We start from the raw sequence: 24994 nt of genomic DNA, 5'->3' as shown, positions 1-24994 counted from the left end.
AAAACCAGTTCTGCTACTTACTGCTGTGTGAACTCAGGCAATTTCTTTTTAACTGTGAGTTGGAACAAAAATAGTACCTAGTTTCACAGAGTAAGGGATGAAATGCACCAAAGTACATAACAAATGCTCAATAAGCATTAGCTATCACTGTTATTATCTCCAGAGGCAGCCTATTCCAGCTCCAGAGAGCTCAAACTCTTAAAAAAGCCTTCTTTGCACTCAACTAAAGCTTGCCTCCCTGTGGCTTCCCCCAGTGAGCTCAAGCAGCCACACCTCCTCCTCCCACAGCCCTGAGCACGTGGGAGGCCGCAGCAAGATCCCCAGTGTGCTGTCTCTAAGCTGACAGCCCTGGATGCCAAGGTTCCCTGCCCGCTTCCCTTCCTGGATGCTGTCCTTCTCGGTCTGCAGCCCAGGTATCAAATACTGAGAGGGATTCACCCCTCAGCCCTGAGGTAGGCATTCTCTAGCTCATATTGCTAGAGAAGAGTTCATGATGGTTCATCCGGAACATTAGAAAGGATGAAAGTTCTGGACCTACTGAGATGTTGGGTGTCCATAAAACATGAAATAAAAATTTTTTAAAAACTGACCAACAGTATGAAGAGTAAAAACCCATTTGTAGGAAATAAGCCACATGTGTATAACCTGATATCATTCTTTGTGCATAGAAAAGGTTTTGGAAGGGCATATACCAAACCATCAACTCTGCTGATAGCAGAACAGGCTAGGAACAGGGTGAAGGGATACAGTCACATGTTTACATATATTTCCGTACCATTCGAATTTATTTTACAATGAACATGTATTACTTTGTGACCTAAAAAGGGTTAGTAAAGCTTGGGGTGTTGCAAGAGATTAGACCAAGCTTCAGAGCAGAGAAACCGAGAGTTCGTGGCTCTCCAGAGCAGCTTCCACGTGGTCTCCTCCACAAAATGTTCCCAAACTCCACAGTCAAAGAGAAGCAATAGCTCCCTCCTCCATGCCTTCAAAAGCACTTGGCTTCTCCCTGGTATTTCTCTTTCTGTTTCTCATTTGTTTTGTTTTGTTTTGCCTCGTACGTGTATTCACGTTTATCTCCCTCAGCAGATTATGCGTACATTGAGGGCAGAGACACTACAGGTGCAAGACCTGGCCTAGGCTAAGGTCTGACGTGAAGGAGGAGCTGGGTTTTGACAGAGAGGTGAGTGAGTGAATGAGAGAATGAATGAATGAGGAATGGCAACCAGTCTACTAATTGCCAGGAGCTTCAGTTTGGTGTGTTTTCTCCTGCAGATAATGGCAAGGCAGTGGAGATCTCTGACCAGGAGGACTAGCTAATGAAATCGCTATTTTAAGAAGATGGATCACAGCGGGGTTGGTTGGGAAGCTGGAGGCCCAGAGACCTGCTCGAAGGCTATTTGGAAAGGTCGGCTTCCAAGCTGCCCGCAAGTGTAAAAATCTATGAGTGCATTACCAGGACGGCCATCCAGCTTTGTTTATTTTTATCCTACAAAATACAAGGTCAGAAACGACTGGAGTACTTTCCACTGAAATTATTTTTTTTAATTGACACTGCTCTTTACACAAATATTAATTCATTTATTCAACAAATAGTTCTTGGGAACACTGTGCTGACCTGAAAGCAAATCATATTTTCCTTTGATGTGCATTTTAATTACGGAGATGCTTGAATTTCATTTGGGTTTTAAGAGGATCAGAACTCCGGCTTCTCTGAACCTTTGAGTATCATTCCAAACACTTAGATTCCAAAATTCTAGGTTTCTCTGGCATCTGTAACTGTGAGTCTATTTAACAAATACTTTAATCCCCAGCTGGATTTGCCTTGAATCTTTTCTGGAATATAAATAGCCTTGTTTTTCTGGGGAAAGTTCTGATCTTAGGAGCTAAGTTTTCTCTCTGGGTTGTGGTCCCCTGAAGCAGGCTTGGACAGTGTGACACCACTGCACCGGGCTGAAACACTGAGTTGTCACACATTCTGAAGTACCTTGCACTCAGCACTCCAGGCCCTCCCCACTGGATGGCTTAGACACTGAGCTGTTATTCAGGGAAACCTGTTCCAGGCCAGCAGCACAGTGTGAGCAAAGGCCTGGAGTCAGGGACAGGCAAGGCCAGTTGGACAGCTGGTGGTCAGCTCTTCCTGGCCTGACAGGGGGGTTTCTGTTGGGCAGGAATAGGTGTCAGAGGAGACAGGAAGGAGGGGCTGGGGCAGGTCGAAGGCTCACAAGGGCCAGCAGGCAAGGAGAGCAGGCGAAGCTGGCCGGGTGGAGTCTGGGACGACAGGAGAGTGTGGCTCATGTACAGGGATGGCTGCTTCTCAGCTCTACCTGACTGTGGCCACGTGGGAATGTGGACCCTGATGCAGTCTTCCAATTTTTGTAAAGAAGTTAGACATTTTATCCCTAAATCTCCTAGTTTTATAGGCACATTTAAATTTAACTTTTTGATAGTGATATATTAATATATACGTTTCAAACAATTAACAATGTAGATGATATTCAATAAAGTCCTCTTCCTACACCCACTTCATAGTCTCTGCCCAAACATGGTTATCGGGGATTATTCCAGAATTTTTCTGTGCCGGCGTGCACAAATACAAATACACATTCCCACTGCCCCTCCCTTCTGTACACGAAAGGTAGCATTCTGTATATACTATTCTTGCTTCTTTTCATGAATAATGTATCTCCAAGATTTTCCCAATCAGGACATAAAGCACTTCCCGGTTCTTTCCTGCAGCTGCACAGTAGTGTTTCATACAGATGAGCCCTTCTTTATTGAACAGTACCCTACTCAGAGACATTTGTGTTGTTCTCCTCTGATCTTTAAAATGTGAGCTCTGATTTTTTTTTTTTTTTAAGTATAAAAAACACTATTTGGGCTGGACCATGACGACACAGGATGCCACTGCCTGGGTCTGAGTTCACAGCACAGACTCCAGCCTGGACTTTGCCGACAGCTCCGCTCTGGCTGGCCAGTGGAAAAGGAAATCACTTCAGTGGAGAACAGCGTCAGATAAGTCCTGTTTGATGATTCTTTGCCTTTGAGATGGTGAAATCCCCATCACTAGAGGTAACCAAGTCCTAATATAGAATAGATCCCAGGGCTGGGTGATGGGTTGGGCTACCCAACCTTGAAGTTTCCACTAACTTCCAGAGTCCCTGAGACCTGATTATGGGCTGGGCCCAACTGGCAGCAGAGAAAGAACTGAAAAATGGCCTCACCCTCTCAGCATCTCATTCATTCACTCTTTCATATAGTTAAAAGTCATTTCCCAGGGCTGTATCTTCTGTCCAGGTGCCCTTTCCCAAAATCTTCCCAAGGCTTCTCCTGGTTGGGGTCTCAGATCAAATGCCACCTTTTTAGAGGGGCTCTCTTCGTCTCCTACCCCTCTTGTCACCGCCCCTAACCCTAGTTTCTCTCTACTCTCTACTCCGGTGTTCTTCTAAGCACCTGCCAGTATGAAATTACATTGCACATTTTTTTCTGTGCTCGCTGACAATCGTCTGGCTCTCCCCAGCAGGTAAGCTCAGTGAAAGGAGGGACTATCAACCAGGGCCACCGTCGTACTCCCGGCTAAGCCCCGAGAGCCAGCTTGGGACACATTAACTAGCGATGTTATGCTCCCCTTCCAACGCACACAAATTTGACAGCCCAGCATCTTCCATGGGGTTCTTAGGAAAGCTCTACGGCTCAGCGCCTGGTTACGGGGTATCGTGCTGTATCGTGTTGTAGCTTTTATTCTCATTTTTGCAGCACCTTTCAGCAGCCTGGATACGGGAGGCATTCTTCGTATTTTTGCTTTTATTTTTCATCATGATTTCACTTTGAGTGAAGAGGTATTTAGTTGGACCTGATTGAGCCTCAAAAAAGCTCATAAAAAACAGGTCAAAGGAGGTGCTCGCCACGGGGAGATGAACAAATGGTCGTTCAGAGCGGCCTGGCACCTCACCAGGCTTTTTGGTACAAGAGCCCAGGAACACACGAATAGCTACCATTCGTTAAGAGTTTACCATGTGCCAAGCACCGGGCTAAGACTGCACGGACCATGCACAAAATCCCTGCAGAAAGGCTGTGAGGGAGTGTCGTCCTGGGCCTCATTTTACAGATGGGGACTCTGGGCATGGAGGCTAGTGAGGCGCCCAAGGTCACACAGCTAGAATACGGTGAGGCTGGGCTTCCAGGCCAGGCAGTCTGGCTTTGCTGCTGATATTCTGTTATATGCTCAAAGAAGTGCCCTCTGGACATTTAAACTGGGATTTTTTTTGGTCCATCCAACCACATATTGGCAGCAGGCTGTGGAAGCCAGGGCCCTGGATGAGCCCCAGATCCAGCTCTACCTTGCTACCTCCAGACCTGGGTCTCTCCAGCTGCCAAGTGAGCAGCTGCTTGCAGGGCCCTCCCTCCCTGCCTGTCTGTGGTCAGACATTTGTCCCAAAGGAGGCTGGGAAGGGCCAACACTGGATCCCAGACCCTCCAGATCTCCTTTCCTGCCCCCACACACTTAGACGGCCCCTTAGTGGCTCTCAAACCCTCCCCCATCACTGTCTCATTATATCCTTGAAATGGCCAAAGGAGGCAGGCAGGGCAGGAATTGTCATCCCCATTTCATAGCTAGGAAAACTGAAGCTCAGAGAGGACAATCTATTTGCTGAAGGATAGGACAGTTAGGTGGCAACGTCTAGGCTTAAACCTGTTCCTCTCACTCCTGGGTCTAGTGCTCTTTCCTTCAGCCCTCAGCCATTGCTCAGATGAAAAAGGCAGAAGAGGGGAGTTCCCTAGGGGTCTAGCGGTTAGGATTCCTGGCTTTCACTGCCACGACCTGGGTTCAATCCCTGGTCGGGGAACTCAGATCCCCTGTCGTGCGGCCCCCACAAAGAAAAGGGTGGACTTTCTTTCAAGTACCAAATTTGGGGTACTGCAGCTCCAAACATCAAGCTTGGGGGATGCCAGCAAATGAGGGCTGATGGCCTTGGGGACTCATCAACATGTCTGTCTTTGTGCTTATCCACTGGCCCATGGGTGAGCTCTGTTGCTTAGAGGGGACAGTGCCCAGAGGATGCCTCAGACCCCAGGACCTGGGTCACCCACCAGGCAGGCGTTTCCCTACCAGGAGAAGCTTCCCTCAGTCTCCTCCTGCCATTCCAACGGCTGATGCAAAGAGATGGCCCTCAGGCGAAGGGGCCAGCAAGGACACAGGGCTGGGCCTGTTCCTTTGTTCTCCCAGGCAAAGGGTCAGGTGGGCACAGCCAGGGGCAAGACTGCTGGGTATTTTGCTGGCATCCACCCGCTGTCCTCCTTGGCAAGTAGGCACAATGGCTGCCCTATCAGCAGGCCTGTGGCCCAAGGACACACCTGCAGATAATTAGTCCCAATCAGGACAGGCCCGGCCTGCTGACGATGCAGGAATGGGTGGGCCACGTCACTGCTTTGCAAATGGTGAGCAGTGTCTGAACCATGGCCCTGGCTGGTAGAGCAGGGGTTTAACTTAATATTTACTGTGGCATATACGTGACGGAGAGACATCAACTCGTTCTCTAATGAGATCTTCCCTGGGAGGCTGGGAGTGTGAGGGTTGGGGTGGAGCAGAACCGAGCCCAGCCACCTCCAAGACCCCAGGGTGGCAGTCCCGCTGAGTGCCTGCTGCACCCCAGGCCTTGTGAGGAGGGGAGGAAGGGGTGCGGCCAGAAGACTCAGCTCTTCCCTGAAGAGTTCAGAACTGTGTCAACACATCCGCGTGCACAGGTGGAATTAAATCAATGCCACGTGGGGACACGGGGGGATCCCACCCTAACGGCTGTCAGGGGCATTCCTTCAAGGTGTTCCAGCCCCTCTCAGTGGCGTCGTCAACGGCCCCCTAGAAGGTGTTTTGACAATTTGTGGGGGCTTTTATATAGTTGACAGGCATTCTTGGCTTCTGGTGGAACAGTCCCACACAAGGAAGAATCTGCCTTCACCCTGCAGTGCGGTCATGTCCTGCCCAATACTCATATAGGTGAGACATCTGCTTATAATTACTTAAGTCTAGAGTGGAACTTCATTTCCGTAAAAATGTGAACTGGCAGTTTCCATGGTCTTAATATACACTGAATTTTCTAGGAATATAACTACCGGGTAAATCCAGTAAAGCTCATACTTTGTTTTACTTGGAACTTTGCCAAGAGTTCCTCCCCTCTTGGTAAATTTCTGCTCACAGTATGTCAAACATGGTAAGTCTGTGTCCAGGATTGTTGCATTCACCCTGATTCTGTGTATGGGGCGAGCGCTGGGCTACTCCATGAAGTCTTGCAGTTTAGACACGCAGAGTATTTACTTATCAAAGTACATGGCAGTTAGTGATAAACAATTTCACTTTAGTTTCTCCTTTATCTCATAGTTAGGGCACTATTTTGATTTTCTTTGAAGTTACTTGTGGAGATAGGCTATATTTTTTATGAACTTAGTTTTAAGGAGCGTAAAGGGGCACTATAGCTATTTGTTATCCCCAGGGGACACTGGCTGGGCCTGAGCAGAGAACTCTGGCTCCAGCACAGACGACAGGGCCCCATAACGCCGGGGAAGGGGCTGGGGATCTTCTCCTGCCGAAGCCTCTGATCTACGTATGTGTGTCCATGCCTCTGTGACTGTGTCTTTTATATTTTTTTCACAGTAATGGGATCATACAAAACATATTATTCTACAAATTGTTTATTTACTTAAAAGCATATCTCGAGCATTTATTCAGGTCAGCACAGATAGCTCTACTTAATTCTTGTTAATGGTTGCAGAGTAGTTTATTGTGTGAGGGAGCCATAATTCATTTAACCAGCTCCTATTGATAAACACTGAGTTTTTTCTGTTTGTTTTTCATTACAAATAATTCCATCATTATGATACAGATTTAGGTATCACTGTGCATCTGTGTGAATACGTCTGTGAGATAGTCCTTAAAGTGCACATAAAAGTTCTGGATTAGACAGTAGGTATGTCCATTTAAAATTTTGATAGATACTGACAAATTTCTTTCCAAAAACGATTGCACTGATTAATACACCTATAACAGTGTATGGAAATATCCGTTTCTCATAACCTCTCTAACAATGGACCTCAAGAAACATTTCAATCTTTGATAAGTGAATGGATTTTATTAAAGTAGCTCATGATTATTTTAATTTGTAGTTTTAAAATTATGTCAGGTGCATATCTTTTCATATGCCATTGGACATCTGCATTTTTTCCTGTTCATTTGTCTTACCTGTTTTTTCTACTGATTTTTTCTTATTTGTTTTTGTTTGTTTTTTATGTATGTATCTTTTTAAATTTATTTATTTATTTTATTTATTTATTGGCTGCGTTGGATCTTCGTTGCTGCACACGGGCTTTCTCTAGTTGCTGTGAGTGGGGGCTACTCTTCATTGTGGTGCGCAGGTTCCTCATTGTAGTGGCTTCTCTTGTTGTGGAGCATGGACCCTAGGCGTGTGGGCTTCAATAGTTGCGGTACATGGGCTCAGTAGTTGTGGTTCACGGGCTCTAGAGCACAGGCTCAATAGTTGTGGCGCACGGGCTTAGTTGCTCCGTGGCATGTGGAATCTTCCCAGGGCAGAGCACGAACCCATGTCCCCTGCATTGGCAGGTGGATTCTTTACCACTGCACCACCTAGGAAGTCCCTGATTTGTTTTTAAAAAGCTCTTTATATATCAAGGAAATTGGCTTTTTGTCATTTGTGTTCCACTTTTTAAAAAGTTTTATTCTTTGTTTTTTGGGTGCTTTTACATACATATAAAATATTTATATTTTAAGCAGCTGTTTATATAATTTTTTCTTTGTCTTTTGCATTTGGAACAGATTTTAAAATGCTTCCCCACTCTAAGGTTATTAAAAAATTTCCCTTGTGTTGGTTTTTTTTTTTTTCAGTTTTATTATGTTTTCATTCCTCAAATTTAAAGTTCTGATCAACCTGGAATTTATTTTGATACAGCGAATGAGGTATGGATCCAACAGGCCCAGTTGTCCCAATACCATTAACTGAATGATCTGTCTTTTCTCCACTGATTTGAAATGCTATATCTATAAGCACCCACATATATTTGTATCTTTTTCTGGACTCTCTATGCTGTTCCATTTGTCTATTTACTTCACTTTCAGTAACAAATGGTTTTAATTGTTGTAGCTTTATCATAACATTTTAAAATATGCTATTTTACTAATTTCTTTATTTCAGAATTTTTCTAGCTACCCTTGAGTGTTTATTTACCCAGTATTTAGTGTCATTTTGACAAGTTTTAAAGAGTTCTGTTGGCATTTTGATTAAAAATGCTTTGAATTAATAGATTACTTCAGGGGAACTGACATCTTCATGATACTGAGTCTCCCTATCTAAGAACAAGTGGTATCTCTCCATTGATTCTTTTATGTCCCTTAGTGGAGTTTTAAAGTTAAGTTTATTCCTTAGCGTTCTCTCTTTTTTTTTTTTTTGCTGTTATTGTTAATGTCTTCCCCTATTATTTTTCTAGCTAGCTATTGTTTACTTATAAGAAAGCTAGAGGTTATACTTATAATATTATACTATTATATAAGTATCATATATTTATAATTAGAATAATTTTAATATCTCAACATTAGGCATAATTCGGTCTGAGATATTTACATTCTTTTTCTGCTCTACGATGTGACTTTAAAATAGATAGATCAAAACACAAATAAGTCTTTGGTCAAGGGTTGACCCGAAAACACAATCCACACCTAGACATGCCTTGTGCAGACTCTGGACAGCTAAACCACTCAGCTGGCTTTTAGCACCAACTTTCTAGATCAAGGGTATTCAACTCAAATTCCTTTCCAGGTTAGGCTTGTAAGATAATGAGAGAGTAGGTGGGGGGCGGGCTGTCTTGCGGGTCTGCTACCACTGAGCCCCCGCCTACCACAACCATTTGGGAATACGGCCCAGTGTGGCCAGATCTTCTGATTTTTCAAGAGAAGTCAGAGATCCACATTTAAATTTTTTAAACATTGACTCAAATTGATAAAAAGTGCCAACACTTACTGGATTATTTTCCACCTAAATAGGCTTGCGCAGATGGTACAATATGTCTTCTTGTGATCTACCTAAACCCGTGAACCCCAACCCCAATAACAAACCCTACCTCTGCAGAGCAGCCCCCTCGGGAATCTCACATTACCCTCACAAGGGTCCCGAGAGACCAGGACCATTTGGATGCATTCAAGGTGCGTCCAAAGTCACAGCAAGGAAGTGACAGCGCCAGGATTAGCCCCCAGGTTACCTGTGTGGTCGCGTGGCCCACTGTACCAGCCTGGTGTTCAATTTTCCCTCTGTTGCTCACTAGCTGTGATCTCTGGCAAGCCACTTAATTCCCCCGGCCTCACTTTCCTTATTTATGAAGTGGATGTGATATAATAGTACCCACCTCCCAGGGCTCCTCCAAGGGTAAAACCAGGGCTCCTCCGAGGGTAAAATGAGTTCACCTAGCAGCATGTCTGGTACTCCATAACTACTCAGGAAAATGACTTACTGAGTGACTTATTATTAACGAGTCCAGGCTTCTCTCTCCTCTACAACCCCCACCTACCCAATTATTTGTACTTCTTTGAAAAGAATAAAGACCCAGGAGACTGAAGGCCAGCTCCAACTCTCCCTCTTACCCCTTATATTGGGCAAGTCACTGCCCCTTCCTGAGACTTGATTTCTGCATCTGTAAAATGGGGATGCTGTCAGAGGTCTTGTCATGGACCCTCATGACCCCGGGGGGGACTCATGGGACACCTGTGATGTCAGTAAAAGTTCATTTTGAGGTTCCCCTCACCCGATCCCTGCCCCGTTACTGACACCCCCCCCCCCGCATTGTAGGCTCAGCTGCCCTCCAGGCTCCTGACCCATCTCAGGTAGACAGAGGACCAAGTCATTCTTGCCTTTTAACTGATCCCCATGCGGTGCCCGGATTTGCAAACAGAGCCCCAGCTGATCCTGTCTGAGCCCCATGAGCTCCAGTCTCAGAGCTGGGCCCTCCCTGCCTCGTCCGGCTCCTTTCTTAAAGTTCTAAACTGAATCCAGCCCTGATGCAGCCACAACCCACTCACATTTCTAAGAACCCCTTGCCTCTGTCACTACTTTCTGTGTCTTGCCTACCAGCTTACAGGGATATCCTGCTACCTCAGGCTGGACTCCAAGGCTCTTGCCCAAGTGCAACACCCCCAGTCTCCCACGGTCTGTCTATTCAGTATCCAAGACTGCCTCCTGCCTGCATGATCAGACAACCTGGTAGCTGAGTCTGTATTATGGTGGCTGAGTCCATATTATCCCAGTGCTGCTGGAGCAGGGCGGGGCATCTGCCTGTCCCGCCCTCCTGGTCCAGCCCCTTCACAGCCGGGAGCCTGACGTGAGCAGCCACCATGAGAGGAGTAATAATCCCGACACTATTGGGTGCCTGTGTGTGCTAGACCAGAGTCTAAGCACCTCATATATTGACAGCATTAATCCTCACAGCAACACCGTGGGCTGGGTGCTATCACCATTTTACAGATTTAAAAACCACAGCCCAGAATTCTTATATAACTTACTCAAGAGTGCACAGCTAGTCAATGGCAAGCTCAAACCCAGCAATGTGCCTCCAGGGCCCTAACGCTTCATCTTTACACTGACAGCTAAAGCAGCTGGTCCCGAGCCTTCCAGAAAGGCAGCCTAAACCTCCTGCCCTTCTTAACTCCACCTCTGCCTGGAAATCTGAAATTCCTGGTGACAATCTGCCAGGAATCCCACTCACCCTCCAGGCTGATGCCAAGCAGGGCTGCCTTTCTCTGGAGAAAGCTAAGTCCCAGTCCTCTGAACACTCAGCCCCACCTGTAGGGGCCCTGAGATCACCCAGCCCCTCTGACACAAGGCTTCCCTGCTCCCCCCCGCCCCCCCGCCGCCCCGAGCCCATCATTCATTTGCCATTTGCTCTCCCCTGGCTTTATCAGAGCGTCTACAGCCGTGTCTCATCGAAGCCACAACTCCTGGCCCCAACAGTCCCCCCCATGACCTGTTCCAGGACCTCATAACCTCATTAAAACAAAGATGGCCAATCAAGTCCAAAAGCACCAAGAAGCCACTTTCTTCATCACACACACGTCCTCTCTCTCTCTCTGCGCCACTCACCCCCCCTGCCCCAGGTGCCCTCACCTGTCACAATGGGGTAGGACTGCGGCCCGGGCACACTGCTCCCGATGTCGGCAGGAGTGGGGCTGGTCAGGTTGGCCTTCATGTCATCCAGCCCTCCAGCCAGCGAGGCCATGGTGGAATAATCGGCAGTCTGAAAGAGAAAACAAGACAGACGTCTCAGCGTCGAGATTCCAAAGCACCCCAACCAAATGCCACCGCTGCATTCTGGGCTCAGCTAGCTAGCCCATGCCAGCGCCAAGGCTCCCAGGGGGCTCACGGACCCCCGGGACTGAGAGGGCAGATTCAGCTCAATGGAGCAAGACAGGTATCCGGAATCAGCAAGCCTCTCCAGGTGAAGAGGTGGACAAGATTCAGTGCAGCGTCACAAGAATTCAAACCTAGCTTCTTCATGCCCTGCAGGTTCTCCCGCCCAGCCCCAGCCCCAGCCCCACCAGAGACAACCATCGTCCTCAGTGCAAGGAGGGAGACATCCATAACCAAAACAAGACAGAAACAAGGCAGTCCTGTAGCCGAGAAGATGGAAAGCTTTCTGATTTCTGTGCTCTTAAACCACAGATGTAGAATCACAGAATCAAGGATTAAAGGGAATTGGACCATCACTCAATCCAAATCCATATCCTCATCTCACAGAGGAGTAAACTGAGGTCCAAGGAGAGGAGGACTTTGCTCAGGGTCAACAGGGGATGGTTCGCCATAAACTCTCACCCAAAAGCCGATATATCAAAACATATGAGTCACGGTTGGCAAGTGTCTTTGAATTCTGGAAGCATGTAAACACTGCATGCTGAAAACCATAGGGTGCATACATCTGCTTTACCAAGTCCACACCAACTATGTGCATTTGGCCCATGAGTCATGCCCCTGTCTTTAAGCCATTTCATGAAATCGGAGCTTGCTATGAGTCATTTCCTTGGCATTCAAACCACTGTCAGAATGATCTCCAGGGAAGGTTTCGAAGATGCCAACCTCAGTCTTCCCACTCAAGGACAGACTACAGCATAAACATGAGTGACAGGCCTCTTCCTCCCACACCACCCCCCAGGCCCATCTTCAGGTAAAGAAAACATTTGCAAACAACTAAGCCAAAGAATTTGGTTGTGCCAAGCTCTGGTGCAGGGCATTTCCTCTACCACCCTGGCACTGCCAATGGAAGACACATTTCTGTCTGTCTAGGGTTATGTGCTTGGCAGACAGGGACAGGGAAGCAAGCAGTCTTCTGAAAGGAGTTTGCAGCCACCCTGGGTAGGATGATGAGGACTGAGCCACTGGGAGGGAAACCAGAGGAGCCACCAGGAAAGTGGCAGGAAGAGGGGACTCAGACTCAGGCACATTCCTGGCACTTTCCTCTGAAAATGAATTAGAAAGTACTTCCAGAGCAGCTCTAATGCCAAGTGGGGTGGATGGCAGCAGTGAGTCCAGGAGGTACTGCAGGCCCAGGCACCCTGAGATGGATTCTTGTCCAGAGTTCTTGGGCTCCCTGCCCATCTCTAGCAGAGCCTGATTCTGAAACATGCAGAGAATAGCACGGACCCAAAGCCAGCCCAGCTGCGACAAGATGGCGGACAGGCCTCCTGACATCAGAAATCACTATAAAGCTGCAGTAATTAAGATAGTATGGGACTGGCACAGTCACAGATGAATAGACCAATGAAACTGAATCGAGTCCAGAAACTGATCCGTGCGTATATGGAAACTTGATATATGAGAGAGGTGATGTACAAATCAGCTGGGAAGGATGAGACTCTAATAAACACTGCAGGGTAAGCAGTTATCCACTCAGAAACAAGGGGAGAAAAAGAAATTGGATCTTTACTTTACACCAGACACAAAAATCAATTCCAGGTGGATTAGAGACCTAAATGTGAAAGACAAAGGCATCTAACATGGTCAGCTCTAGGTCCAGCCAAAAACCCTTGGGAACAAGTCCAGCCAAAAATCCTTGGGAACGAATCGTTGGAAAAGGAAATGAGTGGCCCTGGAATGCTCACACAGAGTTCCTGGTCGCTGTGGGGACAGTAGTGGGTCCTGGTCAACCTATTGCCTTTCTTCAATGGCTCCTCCTCCAGGAAGTCCTTCCTGACTACCACTCCCCAGGAAGCAGGAGTCCCAAGTGGTACCAGGACAATAAGAACCATAACCTTCACAACTGTGCCAAAGCTCACATTTATCGATCACTGACTCTGTGCCAGGAGATTTTACCTGTATTAGCCCATTTAATCTTCACAATTACCCCAATGTGGTAGGTTCTATGTTATTTCTATTTTACAGATGAAGAAACTGAGACTTCTATCATAGAGGGAAAGTGCTTACCTAATGTCACGCGGCTTCTAGGTGCCAGAGCCAGGATGCAAACCTGGGTCCATCTGACTCCAAAATCTTGACAGTTACCCTAATGATTTTCATACTGTGTCCTAACTTTTTTTTTTAATTAATTTATTTGTTTGGTTGCTTTGAGTCTTAATTGCAGCAGGCAGGCTCCTTAGTTGCAGCTCACAGGCTCCTTAGTTGTGGCTTGCTGGCTCCTTAGTTGCAGCATGTGGGCTCCTTAATTGTGGCATGCAAACTTTTAGTTGTGGCAAGCCTGTGGGGTCTAGTTCTCTGACCAGGGATTGAACCCGGGCCCCCTGCATTGGTAACACAGAGTCTTAACCACTTCACCACCAGGGAAGTCCCAGTCCTAACCCTTTAACAGGTAGGAAATCACTTTGCTAGTACCAACCTTTTAAAACAGAAAATTGAGTAGACTAGAACAGAAAATTTCTGAGTCTCACACATAGAAAGAGTAAATCCTGTTTCATTAATCTTTGTTTCCATATAAGTGGATATGTGTGTACTAGGTAGAGATGACAATATATTTCTTGCTATAGGTCACACCCAGCAGAGTCTTCATTCCATGCAGCAGGGAGTTATTGGGAAAAGGCCACTGTCTAGACTTTATCCAACTCAGAATGGGACTTAGTCATGACATTAGGCTCCTAATTTGCTTAAAAAATTAGGAAGTAAAGCTCCCTGGAAGCTCCTCCTTTGGTGCATTGTCGTGTGCAAAGGTAGGAAGTCAGAACACCCCTGTGAGGGTTTCTGGGGCTACAGGGTGGGGACAGTGCCTCCCACTTCCCTACGCTCCTGTGACCTAGTGGAGGCCTGAGCATAGTAGATGCTTAGAATTTACTGAACTTCTCTTGTATGCAAGATGGCAAGTGAAGACCAAACACGCTCTCTGACCTTTACCCACAGCTCCCAAGAGAAAAGATATGTGGGCCCAAAGCTCTACCCAACAGGGACAAGGGCACAGAGCCATGCATTTACATGGGACAGGAAGTCGTGAGGAAAGGCGTCTTGGGCAGACTATATTTATCCTGGACCTGAGCAATCCCTGACCTGCAGGCTGAGAAGAGCTGAAGGAAGGCTCAGAGGTGAGACAGCAGTGATCCAAAAACAAGGCACATGCCAATAATAGGAGGAGGAAGAGGTGGAGATGAAAAAGTAGACAAGCTGGGATTCAACTCTGAAGAGCTTGCACAATGAACACTTGGATGAACAAATGAATGAGTGACCCTTATCCTCAGGAGAGCCAGGCAGCATCTCAGCCAAGAGTAGCATTCCTGCAGCCCTCTCCACCCCAGTACCAGGCCTGCCCCCTTCCTAGACTCTAGGCTAGGCAGCTGGGTCTGCGAAGGAAAGCCTCTATTTCCCAAGAAAGCACAGCCAATCTGGGTTTAAGAAAATGGTGGGAAGGTGGCCAATCTTGCCTCTTAACTTATTTAACATCCAGATGGAAGGGCCTTTTTGCTATGTGATTTTGTTTTAGTCAATAAATTCAGTATCAGGGTTTGTCCAGTCACTTCAACAGTTGGGTTTGAATCACCTTTTCAATACATGAAATCTTTAACTGGTGTAGCACATGCAGTGGGAGGTCAAAAATCCAATTGCCCAACCATCAGTTGTAGCCAGGAGGTAAAGAGAACTTTCCTAAAGAGCTGGGACTCAGGGGACAGCTGGATTCATAAATCAGCTCTCACTGCTCTTTGCCATTTGTGTCTCCCACCATCACCACCTCGCAGGGCTAGCCTTGAGCCCAATCTCTTTCTTTGGTGGGATTCCACAGCTCTTGCTCTGCTCCTGTGTGAACCAGAGGATGCTGTCATTTCATTTGCTGTGAAATTATTCCCTAATTTCTCACCACTGTCTGTCCCCCTGAGCTGCCTGTGATGTGTGTATGTGTGTGTGTGTGTGTGTGTGTGTGTGTGTGTGTGTGTGTGTGTGTGTGTGTGTGTGCACGCACGTGGCTGTGTTGGGTCTTCATTGCTGCATGCAGGCTTTCTCTAGTTGTGGCAAGCGGGGGCTACTCTTCATTGCAGTGTGTGGGCTTCTTATTGCAGTGGCTTCTCTTGTCGTGGAGCATAGGTTCTAGGTGCGTGGGCTTCAATAGTTGCAGCACACAGGCTCAGTAGTTGCAGCACATGGGCCATAGAGCCCGTGGGCTTTGGTAATTGCGGCATGTGGGCTCAGTAGTTGTGGCGCACAGGCTTAGTTGCTCCACGGCCTGTGGGATCTTTCCAGACCAGGGTTCAAACCCGTGTCCCCTGCATTGGCAGGCAGATTCTTAACCACTGCACCACCAGGGAAAGTCCACTGCCTGTGATTTTTAAGGCAACAGCATTCTCCCCAATCTCCTGAGATCCCTGGAACCTCGTTCCACCAGCAGCTCCTCAGCCACTCCAGGCACTGTCCTACCTCTACCTGGAAGGCCCATCTCATTCAGCCACTTAAACTCCTACACTGCCCACAAGACCCAGCTCAAGTGTCACTTTCTTGGTGCAGCCATTCCTGGGCCCCACATTCCTACAAATAAATCATGACTCCCTTGTCTATGTTTCCATAATTGGTGTCATTTTGCACAGAACTCTATTATCGTACTTCGCACCATGTGTAATGGCTGTTTGTCTATCTCCCTCAAGGTTGCCTTGAAAGCAAAGAGCATGGAACAGCCCTAGAGCCCCTTAAGTGCTTATTAAATGAATGACTGCATGGTCCAGCAGCAAGACATTCACCACAACATCCAAAAATTAACTGAGGAGTGTTTGAACAAGAGCTCCAAATAATATGCTAACCTCCTACCTCTACCCCTCATCAAGTCAGGTGACCAGAAAACAATGTCCTTGTCTACCATGAGGGAAGTGACTTCACTGGTCTGTGACAGAAAATTAGGCATTCAACATTGATTAAGGGCAATAGAAGAAAACAGCCATACAAAGAACTTTAAAAAAAAAAAGAAAAGGAAGGAAAAAAAAAAGCTCTGGAGACATACCCATTAGAATTTTCAAATTCCATGTCAATCTCTCCTATAATTCATTACCAGAAAAAAGGTGTTTTCTCCTGATGAATAGTTAATTTGCCTCTGATTGAAGAGTAGGAACATTGGAAACTACTACATACTCCCCCTTTGCCTTGGCTGCCCGGAAGCTCAATCGAATTCAGTGCTCAATCACCACAACTACATCATTGCTGGCGCCTTGTACAATGATCTTACTCTTTCCTCTGCATAATTTCTGAACTTTCTTCAGCCTTAACTAACTTAGATGTATTTAATTATTTATCTTTCAGGACACTTCAAGTCCTTTTCGAAAAATGGAGGCTGGGAGAGGTAGAAAGAATGACAGGGAAAGAAAGATGGGAGGGAAGATCAGGAGAGGGAAAGAGAAGAGAGAACACATTATTGGTGCCTCTTTTCTTGGTAACAGTGGCATCTGTTTCCATATCTCATAGTTACTTGGGAAGCCAAGGGCTAAATAGTGGGGTTGTATTGGTGCACCTATGCCCTCGGGAACGTAGCCCCCAATCCTCCCTCCATCAGCCCCCCAGCCACCGACAGCCACAGGCAACAGCTATGTTCCACATGGCTACTTCTCCACGCTTTTGGAGTTCTTTCTTTGGATATCATTTTGGGCTTCTGCTCCCAGACCGTCAGGGCTGCCAGGTGTTGTCCTTGACTATAACCCAGAAAGGGAAACGAACTCAGGTCAATAATTCACAGAGTGTCCGCTCCAATGCAACCAATTGGGATAAAACTTCTCTGCCTACTCACATGAAAAGATGTTCGATGTTGCTAATTATTAGAGAAATGCAAATCAAAACTACAATGAGATATTACCTCACACCAGTCAGAATGGCCATCATCAAAAATTCTACAAACAATAAATGCTGGAGAAGGTGTGGAGAGAAGGGAACTCTCCCGCAGTGTTGGTGGGAATGTAAATTGATACAGCCACTATAGAGAACAGTATGAAGGTTCCTTAAAAAACTAAAAATAGAACTACCATATGATCCTGCAATCCCACTCCTGGGCATGTATCCAGAGAAAAACATGGTCCAAAAGGATACATGCACCCCAGTGTTCATTGCAGCACTGTTTACAATAGCTAGGACATAGAGGAAACCTAAATGTCCATCAACAGATGAATGGATAAAGAAGATGTGGTCGCAATTATACTCCAATAAAGAGCTTAAAAAAAAGATGTGGTGTATATATACAAGGGAATAGTACTCAGCCATTGAAAAGAATGAAATGATGCCATTTGCAGCAATATGGATGGACCTAGAGATTATCATACTCAGTGTAGTTGTCAGACAGAGAAAGACAAATACAGGTATATCGCTTATATGCAGAATCTAAAAAAAAAGGATACAAATGAACTTATTTACAAAATAGAAACAGACTCACAAACTTAGAGAATGAATTTATGGTTACCAGGGGAGAAGGGTGGGTGGGAGGGATAGACTGGGAGTTTGGGGTTGACATGTACACACTGCTATATTTAAAATGGATAACCAACGAGAACCTACAGTATAGCACAGGGAACTCTGCTCAATATTATATAACAAGCTAAATGGGAAAAGAATTTGGAAAAGAATAGATACATGTATATGCATAACTGAATCACTTTGCTATACACCTGACACTAATACAACATTGTTAATCAACTATACTCCAATATAAAACAAAAAGTTAAAAAAAAAAAGATAGGCAATCATCTGTCAAGCATGGTTTAGATGGGTTGGCTCCACATTTTTAGTGTTTGGATCAATTTGAAAGAAAAAAAAAACTTCTCTGCCTACTGCCATAGACTCCTGGGACGGCTCCAGTTCAAGCCCTGCCAGGTATGCACGCCCTCCTCTCAGATACCATGCTCCAGAGGACAAAACATCTTGCACTCTCAAATGTCTGAGCTAGAAGGATGCTCAAGGTCATCTTTCCCAACCTGGAAAAACTGATTCAGGAGGGCAATGGACTTGCTTAGCTAATTTTTATCTGCATCATTTACAGCCGTTGATCCCGTGGTAGAAAGAGCAGTGAACTAGAAGAAACAACACGGGGTTCCTGCCCCAGCTCTGCCTCTTTCTCACCTGTGTGACCTCAGGCAAGCCGGGTCAGCTCTCTGAGCCTCATTTTCCCTATTAATAAAATGAGATTGACGTCTAACCCCTCGCTGCCTGCCTGCCTGCCTGCCAGGGCGACTGTGAAGATCGGAAGGCTGAGAGGAATCGCACTTCGGAAACGAAGCTGCATGAAGGGTCAAGGAATTCTAGCAGGGACTCAAGGAGGCGCGTGCCCCAGGAACGTGTGTGCTGCGTGTCATTTGGGTCCCTAGGAAATTACCTGGAAAAGGACTGCCTGGGGCTGCACCAAGTATTGTCTCATCAGCACGGGGCACCACTGCCATAGCATGGAGGAGAAAAGAAATACAGACACGTGAGAAGGAGGGCAGCACGAAGCAGGGCAGTGCAGGGGGACAGGCTGCAGGGCTGGCTGCCTCAGCTGGCACTGGGGCCACGAGGCTTCCCCGTCACCTGCTGAGTCCCTCCAGGCTCACCCCTGGGCCTGAGCTGGCCCTCAGGAGCTGGGCCAGAGCCAGGCCCACCACTCCCATCCTGAGGGACCAGACATCTGCCCACCTACACATCTACCCGGAGGAGGACAGAAGCTGGAGTAGGGGAGGTGTGTCCCCAAGGCCTGGCCTGATGACAGGCAGGAGTGTGGCTGAGGAAGCCCACCAGCCATGGGGATAGGAGGACAGGGTTCAAGTCTGACACAGCCAAGTTCGTGCTGTGTGGAAGCAGGCCAAGCACCTCACGTTCTCGGCTCCTTTCCTCATTTGTAACGTGGGGATATATGACCTACCTCACAGTCATGAGAAGGCACACAGGGAGTGATAAGAATGTCAAGTCGTGAGGGCAGGCCCTTTTATTCTCACTTTTTTAGTCCTCAGGGCCAATATCCCAGTGAGTTTATCAACACCAATATCCCAGTGTGATTTTGCAAGATGTTACCATTGGGAGAAACTAGATAAGGGTATATGGAATCCCCCTGTATTACTGCTTAGCACTGCATGTGAATATACAATTATCTCAAAAAAAATGTTTAATTTTAAAAAAAGAGTAAAAAAACAAAAAACAACAAGGTTTTAGCATTCCATCTCCACTAAACCAGATAAAGATGAATCAAATTTGAAAAAGAAATGTTTGCTGAAAGGAGGAACTACAAGTGATGCCTGCAAAAGTACTCCAAAATCTACAAAGTGCTCCTGTCAGTATTATCTGAGGGGAAGAACTGCCAAGAATTCTGAATGGCCTCCCTCTTCCAGGAAGCTCTCCCGGATTTCCCCTGCTCTGTGTTCCTAGAACCCCAAAGTGGGCACATCCCTACCACGGCACTTCTGGCTCTGCATTGCATACTTAATTGTTCAAGGCCCTCATTCCCCAACTACAGTGTGAACTTCATGAGGATAGGGCTGTAGCTCTCTCATCTTTGTGACAGCAGCTCCTGGCCCAGTGCCCAGCTCTGAACAGATGTGACATAAATGCCTGTGGAACCAAATGAACTGGGACAGGTACCATGGCCTGGCTCTGCCAACAGCGTCAGAGGTGCTTCCCAGGGTCACTGAGAGGGTAAGTGATGGCAAAGTGCTTTTATTCATCAGAAAGTACCCTAGGCATGAATGAGACATGCTCGTTTGCTTCTCTCGAACTGTGCCCCTTCCCTGGGTCAAAATGGTCTGCAGTGGAATCAAGGGGCTTCCAAGAAGAGATGTGCAAGGTTTAACTGACTCATCTCTCCCTTTTCTGTTTACAGCCTACGAGGCGCCCCTCGGCCCACCCCCAGACACACTTCCAGGTGGTGCGGGACAGCAGGGGAAGCCCCAGGGCAGAGACTGAAATCAGACATTGTGGTTTCTGTCTGGGAGAAACTTTTCCAGCAATGACTCATCCGGAGGCCCCCTTCTCTCCCCACCACGCCCCCCCCCCCCGCCCCGCCCCGCCCTGCCCGGCCACATAGAGCATCTTAGTGAGCCCCAAATCTCAGGGCCCAAAGGAGTTCAAGGGTTATGGAGGCTAATCTTTAGCTGATGCTCGAAACTCACTACTTCCTGAGGCGGCCGCTTGGTGGCCACACAGCTCTGGCTACAACAAAGTGCTAAGGCCTCCCCACATTGGTCTTGAGTGTGCTCTCTGGGGCCCCCGTTCCAGCTAATGGCCTCTTGGGGCCTAAGAAGCTTGCTTCCGCTTTTCTCGTCCCCTCGTCACCTGGTTAACTCATGCTGTTCTCACAGTCAATGCAGAGCTCACCACAAGCTCATTTGAAATGGAAAGTGATTTTGTAGATGATTTTTTTTAAAGTATTCATTTTCTCCCACTCCTAACCAGCAGGCTATTTGTAAGTGAATGCTCTGTGCTTGTAAACCCTCCCTGGCTCCTCACTGCCTCCAGGTAATGTTAACCCAAACCCTATAGGCCCCAGTCCAAATCCCAATCTACTTTTCCAGTTTCAACACAGATCTAACTACTTCCAAAACTCCTCGCTCTACTCCAGCCACACCGCACACACTAACTCCCGAGCGCCCCTGTCACTCCACTCCATGCCTTTGCTCGCACTGTTTTCATCCTCACCCCAGTCCAAATCCTTGTCCTCTAAGGCCCAGTTCCAATGCCATCTCCTCCTGGATGCTTTCCATAAGTCTCTTTGGTAGAACTAAATCATTTCCTCCTCTGTATTCCCCGGGTACCATCCCCACACTTGGTTTAGGACATCTGTCCTCTGTATGTGATCCCAGTCCTTTGGCACTGCACCTGCTCTCCCTCTGAGATGAGGAGGCCCTCTGGGCAGCCTGATTTGAACCTGGGTCCTACCAGGAGGCCTGGGCAGGACATATACTGAGTGAAGCTTAGTAAGGAAGAGAAGGAAGGAGCAAAGGAATCTAGGGCCCACCCTGAACCTTAAGAAATCTGCAAGAAGATCAGGGAGAGGAGGCCCTGGGCTCGGAGCTTTCTGGCTCTTGTCTTCCCAAAGGCAAGAGAAGAAGTGACAAAGTTTGGAGCACAGAGCTCCACTTCTGGAGGCCCAGAGCTGGGACTCAGCAGCCAAGGCCTCCTGAATGATAAGAAGATGAAGTGGGGGGAACTTGTGTGGAGGAGGGAGGGAAGACTCCCTGTTCGGAGAGCCTCAAGGTCTCTTCAGACTCTGCCATCCAGAGCCTGATGTAGAGAAGAGGAGGGAGATTTCCAAAAATGAAGTTCTATCTTGGAGCAGCCAGATTCCCCCAGCTTCTTCTAGGCAGTTCAGGGTGGGCCCACAGCCTGCTACAGTGGCCTCCCTGCCCACTACCTCCAAAGGGATGCAAGCCTCTGGGTCTAAAAGGGGGCATGCAAAGGGAGGTCCCCCACCCTAAAGTATGTGGAACAGGAGTGCGGCACATCCCAGGATGCTCATAGCTCACTTTCTTTAGGACTTATTTCCCAACTGCAGAAGGACAGAAAGGCTATCCTGGGGCCATAAAGAAACGAAAAGAGTTCCCGCTGTACTGCAAGATCAATAGGGTATGGGCAGGGAGGTGAGCCTGGCTGGCCCTCCCTACCACCTCTGCCCTGCTGCTACTGAGTGGCGACACGCGTGTGAGTGCACACAGACATGCACGCACTCACATATACACACTCCTCAGGCCAAAGGCCATCTCTCTTCCCCTTCTGCTCCCCATAAGAAAGAACTTTCTAACAGGCAACATTCTGAAAAGGCAAATAGGCAGCCTTGGGAGGGTGTGCCCTCTTTGTCACCAAGGTTTGCTAGAGCCAAACAAATACTGTGCAAGAGAAACACCAGCAAAAGAAGGCTGAGAGGACCAGGCCTCCGTGGCTAATTCGGACTCCAATTCAGATGACTCTACCAGCTCTCACCTAAACCCTCAGACACAGAATAAGTCAGGAGTACTTGCATTTCCTGGGTGCTTATGACATACCAGCTACTGTTCTAGGTGTCAAAATACATTTATTTAATCCTTACAATGACCCTATGGGGTATTATTACTCCCATTTTACAGATGATGAAAATGAGGCACAAGGGGCCAAAATAATGTGTCTGAATCATTCCCCAGCAGTGCGACTCCAAGTCTGAGATCCCGAACACCACCAGACACCACTGTACACCACTGTCATCAACCCCATCCTGGTACAGATAAGAAAACTGAAAATAGGGAGTGGAGTGAGCTGCTCAGGGGGCGTTAGACTCAGGTCCTGCCTGATGCCCAAGTCTGTGTTCTTCACCACAGCTCCACAGCACCTCACGCGGGGCCCAGGAGAGGGAGACCGACTGCTAGGTCAGGAGTATCTTTACAGGCTTCACGACCTCCTCGAACACCTGCCTGCTCCCGACCCTCCACCGATGACAAGGCCATTCTTCCTCCCTGAGTGCCTTTTCCCTTCCTCTCCTCCAAGCTTGTCTCTCTACCCTTTCACGTCCCAGCTCAAGAATGACCTCCAGTATGAAATGTTTCCAGGTGGGTTCAGCCAGCGATGGTATGAACTTCATTCTTTATTCTCCCCACTTAGTCTCAGAGGGCAGCCTAAGTGATAAACTCAGAGGACAGCCATGCTCAGATTGATGTCGGCGTTAGCAAGTAATCTTAATATTAATGGGAAACAACAGAAATAAACGAAAACGTGACGTTGCTAGCGCTGTTAAGAGAAAAATCAGGCATCGGACTATTTGCTTTGTTTCAAGCACTGTGTTCTTTACTGGAGGCAACATTCCGGTTTTAGAAAGATGAGAAACTAAAGGAAGGAGACATTAGGCTTAGGTCTGAGCTATTATGTGTAAGCCCAAATTTTAGCTGATATAAATAACAGACAAAACTAGCACAATAACAATAGTGTTTCTGTTTATACGCCTCTTTATCAAGATTAACTTCAGAGGCTTTGTTTTTAATTACTGAAAATATGTTTGCGTTTTGCAATCATGTGTTAAAATCATGAATCTTGAGTTTTGTACCTGGAAAGAAAGCATAATAACCATTCTTTGTGCTAATACTTACAATTTATTTAAACAAGCACACCACTGGCCTTGAGACTGGACATGTAAACAAACACTTCTGAAGGCTTGGTTCAAACTTGATTTTTAACAATTCCTTTCTCTCTCTCTCTCTCTCTCTCTCTCTCTCTCACATACACACAGACACACACACACACATTAAATTTAGCCTCCTGGTTTTATTTCCTTCACCTCTCAACCACAAATCAAACCTCAAATAATATAAAACTGCTGGCTAGAAAGAGGCTTCCCACAAATAAACAAAAGCTTTCAAGCCAAAGGCAGAGATGTTCACGTCTCCCCATCCAACCATCTCCACCTCCTCTGCCTGCTCCAACATAACAGCCTCTCTCTGCCCAACTGCCCAGGAAAACACTGAAATCTCTCATTTTCATTTTCAGGAGAGGAAGAGGTTTGATCCTCCGCATAAAAAGAAAAGTTCAGTAATAACAGTAAGCTGGGAAAACCCAGGCAGACTTTTCCCTGCCACCCATGTCAAGCTCACAAAAAGAAAAAAATCGTATCATTCGACATGGTTGGGAGAGTTTAATCCAAAGCACTGCTAATTAATATCCCCAGCTTTCCCGAAGCCAGTGCCACATACAGCTGCGAGGGCAACAAGGCTGTTCTCCCTTCAATTTTATGGGAAGAACATTTTCATTACAAAGCCTCCTCCCAGACCCTCCACTTTGGCCAGATTAGCTGAGAAGTGAGCGGGTATGTATCAGAACTCCTCTCCCCATTAAGTTTATTATTTATATCCCATTTTAAAAGTTGATTGGTACAACTCCCTGTGCACCTGGCCAGAGCCTTTCCTGCATCTTCTACTCAAGGGGAGTTTATGAATTGGTCACCAGACTGTGCCAACTTTTTGAAGTTTGCCTTGGAGAGGGAGGTGACTCTAGTGGCATTTCCTGCCTCCACCACTCCTCCCCACCCCATACCATTTTTTAAAACAAATGTTGAAGGTTCTAAATTCACTCATTTGTGAAATGTATGTGTACTTGATGGCTTAGTGTGAGCTCTGGGTGCTCCCCGAGGGACCCCCTAAAACCCTGGGGGATGTCCTCTGTGCCCCCACCCAAACCAAGCATCCCCAGCTGTTCCAGCAGAGTTGACCCATTTTTTTTAACCCCTACTGCCAGACCACGGACAGGCCTGGAGAGGCCACGTGTCTTACCATTTTATTCTGAAACCCCACGTGCTCAAAGCTGTCTCTTTCCAGCCTCCTAAAGGGACCCCAAATCCAATCTAAATGTCTGGAATTTACCTGTTTGTCTTTTATACATATAAATAGCTGCATTTCCATTCTCTCTTTGTTTCTCATTTTCATTTGGTTCTAATATCTGCATGTAAATGTCGGAAAATAGCATCTGTAATTGGAGATTATGAAGTATGGCCAGCTCCTGACAGGCTGCTAAGGAAGATGGATTATCCTCATTTTTCTGTAAATTTTGTCAATTTTGGAATTCATAAGCTATCAACA

At 46.9% G+C, this 24994-nt stretch overlaps 1 protein-coding gene across 2 annotated transcripts in view; it reads right to left on the bottom strand.

Moving 5' to 3' along the window:
• The window catches only part of PAX5 (paired box 5), a 182254-nt gene that overhangs the window by 66446 nt on the left and 90814 nt on the right, over positions 1-24994 (bottom strand). For both annotated transcript variants that reach the window (XM_057722324.1, XM_057722325.1), the window contains exon 7: positions 11154-11283. In XM_057722324.1, coding sequence (XP_057578307.1) covers positions 11154-11283 — 130 coding nt within the window. The remainder of the gene's footprint in view (positions 1-11153; positions 11284-24994) is intronic.

This window comes from Hippopotamus amphibius, chromosome 2 (genome assembly GCF_030028045.1).
Source record: "Hippopotamus amphibius kiboko isolate mHipAmp2 chromosome 2, mHipAmp2.hap2, whole genome shotgun sequence".
Lineage (NCBI taxonomy): Eukaryota > Metazoa > Chordata > Mammalia > Artiodactyla > Hippopotamidae > Hippopotamus > Hippopotamus amphibius.
Note: the sequence above shows the minus strand (reverse complement) of the source record. Positions and strands in the feature narration are given on the sequence as shown.